Source organism: Chionomys nivalis, chromosome 17, assembly GCF_950005125.1.
Source record: "Chionomys nivalis chromosome 17, mChiNiv1.1, whole genome shotgun sequence".
Lineage (NCBI taxonomy): Eukaryota > Metazoa > Chordata > Mammalia > Rodentia > Cricetidae > Chionomys > Chionomys nivalis.
The window spans coordinates 37,003,561-37,011,985 of NC_080102.1; the positions used below are offsets into that span (position 1 = coordinate 37,003,561).

The 8,425-nt window shown below is 42.4% G+C and overlaps 1 protein-coding gene across 2 annotated transcripts in view; it reads left to right on the plus strand.

Moving 5' to 3' along the window:
• Dmc1 (DNA meiotic recombinase 1) overlaps positions 1 to 8,136 on the plus strand; it is a 33,586-nt gene extending 25,450 nt beyond the window's left edge. For both annotated transcript variants that reach the window (XM_057792419.1, XM_057792420.1), the window contains 2 exons: positions 6,753 to 6,869; positions 8,044 to 8,136. In XM_057792419.1, the coding sequence (XP_057648402.1) occupies positions 6,753 to 6,869; positions 8,044 to 8,113 (187 nt within the window). In that variant the 3' untranslated portion in view covers positions 8,114 to 8,136. The remainder of the gene's footprint in view (positions 1 to 6,752; positions 6,870 to 8,043) is intronic.
• Positions 8,137 to 8,425: the final 289 nt, after the last annotated feature.

The following is an 8,425-nucleotide window of genomic DNA, read 5'->3' on the forward strand; positions in this document are numbered from 1 at the left end:
TTCTCTCTTCAGGTGTGGGGAGAAAACACTGAGGAGGCCAAAACTGTCACTCTAGAGTTACAAGGTAAAAGAAATCAGTGGAAATTAGGCCAGATAGAGGTTCTTTTTTCTTGTATTTGTAAAAAGTTTCAAAAAAGAGTAAAACCATCTTGAGCTTACTCCTGTAAGACAGTGAAAGAAGATTTGAGAGGTGGCATAAAGGAAATAACTGGAGGGGGAGGCAGAATGGAGAGATTTATATGAAGAGAGCTAAGCAGAGAGCCAGCGATGATAACAAAGCCTAGTATTTTTGCAGGGTAAGTTTGCTGTGAAATATCTCTTCCACCTAGCCAAGCTGTAAGGAAACAAGACTCACTATAATTAGTATGTTCTGAAGTATATTAAATTATAACAGTACAGATTAAATACATGTCTTTGTATAAAGCACAAAGTTACCACATCTAAATGAAAAAGGGGACAGTTTTAAACTAAAGGATTTCAAATGCTATTAGAAACCCTCCCATAAATAAAATATCTTGTTTCTTGGTGTTGAGGAACTCCAAGCTGCAGCTCGCCTGGAGCCTGTCAGAAATATCACTATAATTGGTATGAATCCCTAAGTACACTGACAATAATTGAGGCTTGTATCCCATGCATTATACTTGATGGCACATCGTATTAAAAAAGAACAAAATTATAGAGGCGAGGAGCGGCTGTATGATACAGCAGAGCAGCAGCTCCTAGATGAGGCTACAGCTCCAGACGTTAGGACTGCAACGATCCAGTTGATGGATCCTAGAGATAACAAGCCAGAAGGTGAGCATAGGAAGCTGCACACCAGCCGGGCCATGGTGGCGCACGCCTTTAATCCCAGCACTCGGGATGCAGAGACAGGTGGAATCTCTGTGAGTTCGAGGCCAGCCTGGTCTACAAGAGCGAGTTCCAGGACAGCTAGGACTGTTACACAGGGAAACCCTGTCTCGAAAAACCAAAAAAAAAGCTGCACACCAGGACAAAGAAGCTCCAAGAGAGACCATGATGTCACCATGTACTGTTGTGTGTCTGCTTTCCTTCCTTCCTTCCTTCCTTCCTTCCTTCCTTCCTTCCTTCCTTCCTTCCTTCCTTCCTTCCTTCCTTCCTTTCTTTTCAAGACAGAGTTTCTCTCTGTAACAGTCCTGATTGTCCTAGAACTCACTTTGTAGGCCAGGCTAGCCTCTAAACTCACTGAGATCTGCCTGTCTCCACCTCCCATATTCTGGGATTAAAGGTGTGTGCCACCTCCTCCTGGCCAGCTTGCTTTTCTTATAGATCCCAAGACAACTAGCCCACCACTGGTATGTTTGTATGTTTGTTTCTTAAACAAAAAGCCATCCAGAACATCTGCAGTCTTGTGAATGTATAACTTATTAATTAAACATGTCAACCTATGGCTTACATTGTCAGCTTAAATGAAGAAGTAATATGTTTAGAGTCACTAGCATAGTGATCTGAGGCAAAGTGTTTAGATTATTTGAACCTCATCCATTCTAGTTAAACTTAAGTAATTCTCATGTGACCCTGATGTAACTCAACTCTCTTCACCTTCTTGTAGTTTTCTATGAAGCCAGTCTCAATATGTAGTTGCACCTCTCCTTATTCTTCCCCACCAAACAAGAACTCCAATTTCAAAAGATGGTAGGGTGTAGGCTTTGAATTTTTGTGCATGCATATTTTCGGAGCAGACAGAAAGGATGGATATATTACTTAATAATAGCAACTACTACCACTTCCTTCTTCTCCTCCTTTCTACTTTCTTTTCTTCTTCTTTTTGAGAAAGCCCTGGCTGTCCTGAACTTGCTATGTAGACCAGTCTGGCCTCAAACTCAGAGAGTTCTGCCTGCCCCTGTTTCCTGAATGCTAGAACTAAGGCATGTTCCTCTATGACTGGCTCACAAAACTTCTTAAACATATTCTTTCTTTTTTCTTTCGGTCAGGACTCAGGGACATGTGTTGAGACAGGGTCTGTCTCTATGTAACCCTGAATGGACTAGAACTTACTATGTAGACCAGGCTGACCTGAGGAGGCAGAGGCAGACAGATCTCTGTGTTTGAGTGTTGAGATTAAAAACATGCCCCAGTACTCTTTTTAATAAACCAAGTCTTCTCTTTTTTTTCTTTCTTGGTTTTTTGAGACAGGGTTTCTCTGTAGCTTTGGTGCCCGTCCCTGAACTAGCTCTTGTAGACCAGGCTGGCCTCAAACTCCCAGAGATCTGCCTGCCTCTGCCTCCCGAGTGCTGGGATTAAAGGCATGCGCCACCACCGCCCGGCAAGTCTTCTCTTTAAAATTCTATTCTGGATGTACTCTTTTCTTCCCATGTTTCCCTTATTTTAAAGCCTCTTCCTCATTCTGTTTTATTCAGCCTTTATCTTCTCAATGGACCCCTTTGCAGATTTTCACCTTGACCCTTCAAATCTAAAGCACCAAGAGTCCCATTGTCTGGTTTGCCCTGTAGCCTGGATCTACACCCTGACAGAATTTAAGATGGTATTATGTATATTCCTAATATTTAAAAATAGGCAGCTCAGAATATTTACTGTTCGCCCAGTCATACAACTAAAACTAAGGAAGTCAGGATTTGAGCCCCATACATCTCTGACTTTGAAGCTGATGCTCCTTGGGCAGAGATATGTAGTTTAGTGGAAGAGTATTGGCCTAGTGTCTTACTTAGGGTTTCTGTTGCTGTGAAGAAACACCATGACCAAAGCAAGAAAAATGGGTTTATTTCTCTTACACTTCCACATCATAGTCCATCACTGAAGGAAGTCAGGACAGGGACTCAAAGAAACTCAGAAACCTGGAGACAGAAGCTGATGCAGAGGCCATGAAGGGTAGCTGCTTAATGGTTTACTCCCTATGGCTTGTTCAGCCTGCTTTCTTTTTTTGTTTGTTTGCTTGCTTGCTTGTTTTTTCATGACAAGGTTTCATCAGTAGCTTTGTTTTTTTTTTTTTGTTTTGTTTTGTTTTCTTCTTCGAGACAGGGTTTCTCTGTGGTTTTGGAGCCTATCCTGGAACTAGCTCTTGTAGACCAGGCTGGTCTCGAACTCACAGAGATCCACCTGCCTCTGCCTCCCGAGTGCTGGGATTAAAGGCGTGCGCCACCACCGCCCGGCTTCATCAGTAGCTTTGGATCCTGTCCTGGCACTAGCTCTTGTAGACCAGGCTGGCCTCGAACTCGCAGATATCTGCCTGCCTCTGCTTCTGCCTCCCGAGTGCTGGGATTAAAGGCGTGTGCCACCACCATCCGGCCCCAGCCTACTTTCTTATAGAACCTAAGATCACTAACCCAGGGATGGCACCACCCACAATGGGATGAGCCCTTTCCCATCAATTACTAAGAAAATGCCTTATAGACTTGCCTACAGTAAGATCTTATCGGAGGCATTTTCTTAACTGCGGCTCCATTCTGTCAGATGGCTTTAGCTTGTGTCAAGTTAACATAAAATAGCCAGCATACATAGCATGCACAAAGTTCTGGGTTTGCTCCTCACCACCAGTATTACTACCACCACCACCACAACAAAAAAAAACAGAAAGAAGTTGGTGCTTCTTAGTCGCACTGTGTTCTTCCATCTTATCTCATTTCGTCTCAGAACTATTCTTCATGACCTCTGATAATTTGGAGTAAGAAGATCAGAATGATAGAGTATGCTATGTCCTGTTCAACCAAAGTGGAAAAATCTTTCAGTTCCTCCTTATTCCTAGGGTCTACCCCCACCTGCTCCCTCATTCTCCCAAGAAAAAAGGAAAAGAGAAGGGAAGAAAATGCAAAAGGATATAGGAGGGACGTGGGAGGCTTTCTGATGCTGTTAATTTGGTCAGAAATAGATGTAAATTAAAGCCCTCTGGAAGAATGTGGGGTGCTATGCCACCTTCTTGTATGTCACCTCAAGACTGTGACTGCTGCAGTAGTCAGGAAGTACAGACACTAAGAAAAGTTTCTTGGATTTCATTGGATTTCATTGAAAGATGATGGTTTAAATTGAACTGGTTATTTAAATAATAACTACCATTTATTGAGGATATCTTTTTAAAATTTATTTATTATGTATACAGTGCATGGATACATAATATACATATATGTACTATATGTATACCTGCAGGTCAGTAGAGGTCACCAGATCCCATTACAGATGGTTGTGAGCCACCATGTGGTTGCTTGGAATTGAACTCAGGACCTCTGGAAGAGCAGCCAGTGTGCTTAACCTCTGAGCCATCTCTCCAGCCTCTATTGAGGATATCTTATGTGATAAGTTTGCTGTCAGGGTAGAGCTTATGTGTATCAATGAGCAGTCATGGTACCCAGTACACAGTATCTCCCAATAAGTTATTCTTAGTATCTTGAGTCCTCACAACAGTCCTAAAAGGTCAGGCGTCCACCTTATTCCCCATTTTATTATGAAAGAAACTGGGTAAAGTAAATAGGTAGTACATGTTTGAGTCAAGATTAGAGAAGCGGATAAATAATAGCTGTAGTCACTAGGCTAACACTTTACCTGAATTATTTCATCTTATTCTTACAGTTGTCTATCATTTGGTACCATTATTATGTCCCATGAAGAGTCAGAAACAGAATGGCTAAGCAGTTTTCCTGAGGTCACAGAACTGACAAACCAGACTTTGAACTCACATTTAATTCATAAATCACACAACACACTAGGCTGTACCTGCCAGAGGGAAAACTAGTATCTTGCCACCCCCAAAGACTTTGCTGGGATACACTTATTATTCTAGTGAAATGACCACTGTTCAGGACCCTTAGCCTTTAAACAGAGATGTGATTGGGTCAGAAAATTCTCTCAGGGGAAATGATGGAGGAAGGTCATTGGCTAATAAAGAAACTTCCTTGGCCCATTTGATTGGCCAGCCTTTAGGTGGGTGGAGTAGACAGAATAGAATGCTGGGAGGAAGAGGAAGTGAGCTCAGATGCAGGGCAGCTCCTCTGAGAGACAGACGCCATGCTCTCCTCTCCAGAGCAGATGCGATGAAGCTCTGATCCAGGATGGATGTAGGCTAGAATCTTCCCAGTAAGCGCACCTTGGGGTGCTACACACTTGAACAGAAATGGGCCAAGCAGTGTTTAAATGAATAGAATTTGTGTGTTGTTATTTTGGGGCATAAGCTAGCCATGCAACCGGGAGCTGGGATTAAAGGTGTGTGTTACCAGTGCCCGGCAGGGTAATATTCTAAAAAGAAGTATAAATCATTGTTGCAGGTTCAGTGCTCATAGCTCAGTTAAGAATGCCATCAATCCTTCTGAACCATCTCTGTACAGCAGCATAGGGTTTATGTGAGACAATGAAGTACCTACCACCCACATGCCATATGTCCTAGAAAGTTCAGAGGTGCTCCTCTGAAAAAAAAAATGTGACATTGGGTAGTTAAGAGCACTGGCCACTCCAACCACTCTACCAAAGGAACCGGGTTAAATTCCCAGCACCACATGGCAGTTGACAATTATCTGTAACTCTAGTTCCAGGGGATGTTGTATCCTCACACAGATATATGCGCAGGCAAAATCCAATGTACATAAAAAATTATTAATTTTAAAAAAATGTGACATTGATCTGCAAACACTATAGAGCTGGTTCATTCAACTGAGATGGCTTCTTTCTTTCTTTCTTTCTTTCTTTCTTTCTTTCTTTCTTTCTTTCTTTCTTTCTTTATTTTCTTCTAGAGTTTCACCCAAACTGTCCTTGTGGAGCTGGAAAGATAGCTCAGCAATTAGAATTACTTACTACTCGCCGGGCGGTGGTGGCGCACGCCTTTAATCCCAGCACTCGGGAGGCAGAGGCAGGCGGATCTCTGGGAGTTCGAGGCCAGCCTGGTCTACAAGAGCTAGTTCCAGGACGGACACCAAAGCTACAGAGAAACCCTGTCTCGAAAAACCAAAAAAAAAAAAAAAAAAAGAAGAATTACTTACTACTCTTCGAGGGGACCTTTTGTTTTGTTTTGTTTTTTCAAGACAGGGTTTCTCTGTAACTTTGGATCCTGTCCTGGAACTAGCTCTTGTAGACCAGGCTAGCCTTGAACTCACAGAGATCCGCCTGCCTCTGCCTCCCGAGTGCTGAGATTAAAGGCATGCGCCACCACCGGCCGGCTCTGAGTTCCATTCTTGGCACCCACATCAGCTCACAATTGCCTGTGGCATACACATAGATTGATCGATCGATCAATTGATCGATCGATCGATAGATAGATAATAAAAACACCAAAAAAAAAAAAGAGGAACTATTTATCGGGGACTCTCAGAAGCCTAAACTAGATAGCAATGAGCTAATAGCTCTAAATGCTGTCCTCCACAGTTTACAAATAAGCCTCTCTGTTTGTTGTAGGATATAGATCTGGAAACTAGGGAGACCACTCAGGTGTAAAGTATTTGCTGTGTAAACATGAGGACCTGAATTTAATACCCAACACCCACATAAAAAGCCAGTCACATAGTGACAAAAGTTTGTAATCTCAGTGCTGGGAGGTGGAGACAAGCCAATCTCAGGCTCACGGGCCAGTCAGCCTAGCCTAATCACCAAGCCCACCAGGTTCCAGAGAGAGCCTGTCTCTAAGATAAGGTAGATGGTTCCTAAGGCACACGTGAAGTTGACCTCTAAAATCCTACACACACATGCAGAATACACAGTCACTCTATCCTTCCCATTCCACTCATGGAGGCTACCTCTTCCTTGCAAATATTAGTGTATAACTAAATAGAACCTGAAGAAATGTTTTATTGATTCAGCTTCCAGGCAGATCCCAAAAAACCCATTGGTGGACACATTCTGGCTCATGCTTCAACAACAAGAATAAGCTTGCGAAAGGGAAGAGGAGAATTGAGGATTGCCAAGATTTATGACAGGTATATATTTCTTTATTCTTCAGATCCTGTGCATGTAACAAAATTGCTACCCTGAAAGACTATACTTACTCCCTGGCAGATACTATTTGCTTGAGTTTCCTCCTTAAATATTATGTCACTGATCAGGAAGTACCATCTATGTACTATGTACTAGGGATCTAGTCTATAGTCACATTTATCAGTCTCTGACATTCAGAGCATATAGTGAAGCAAGCAATGACATCACATTTACTTTAGTTGAAGGCTGTTAGGTTCTAGGAATTATAAGGAGGAGAGTAGCTGGGGGGAGAGATTCATTTTGCCAATGAAAAACCCATTTCACAAGTTCCTGAGGAATACTAGATTTTATCTAATGTCCTGGAAGTGCATCTGTAGTCCAGCTTCAGCTCATTTCTAGACATATGGAGAACCTGAGACTTTTTTTTCAAGACAGGGTTTCTCTGTAGCTTTGGAGCCTGTCATGGAACTAGCTCTTGTAGACCAGGCTGGCTTTGAACTCACAGAGATTTGCCTGCCTCTGCCTCCTGGTCCTGGGATGAAAGGTGTGCACCACCACAGCCCAGCTCCCTATCAAAGCCCTTTAAGTCACATTACTTTTCATTGATTAATTAATGTTCGGTAGTCAATGGTATTCCACCTTCACAATTTATATTTCTGTGAACAGGTAGAATTGCACTGCTTGCAGTTAAATGACAACTCAGAATGCATAGAGCCCTTACAGAACAAGGTAACTGAAGGATGTGTTAGACAACTAGATTTCCATTGCAGGTGCCCAGGACTCTCCTAGTTTATCTCAAAGCCTTTTGCAGCTCCCCCTTTGTTAGCAGAGCCTGTAGAAAGGTGCCCCCCTAAAGAGTCAGACAAGCTACATAGGATCTGCACCACAGGCCTCAAACTACCCTGAAAGAACACCCAGTTTATCCTGATTTGCCTGCCTGTTTCCAAGTTTGGGGGTAATTTTTCTTGACATTCAAAACTTTATATAGAGTTGTTTAACAAATGTTTGCGAGGGTTGATAACACTGCTAGGTAAGGTCTGTAGTCCACATTTAGCTGTACCAGCACTGCAGTGTCTCTGGAGACTCAGACTGATGGGAACGTGATGACTGTGACATGTGCACAGTATTTATAGAAAGAGAGCTTTTTATAAACTTCTGTTCCCTTGTATTCTGCAGCCCCGAGATGCCTGAAAATGAAGCCACCTTCGCAATAACTGCTGGAGGAATCGGGGATGCCAAGGAGTAGGTGGGGAATTGGTACAGATTGCTTCTTGGTGCTTATTAGGAGCTGGAGAAATGGAAAAGAAGTCTTGAATTTATATCTTGAAATAAGAGTTTGGTTTTTCCCCGCATGTGTTATTAAAGGAAAGTCAGAAAAAGATTTAAAGCTTATATTTATCTTAAAAGTTCCAGCCTGATATGTAACCAACTAAATATACATTGTGTGTTGATTCAGAAATATGCATACATATTCTTGAATCGCTTGATAGACATATGCATACATGTGACTGTTGGGTATGGGAAAAGGTACTCAGTGCCCTTCCTTCTGACTTTCAAA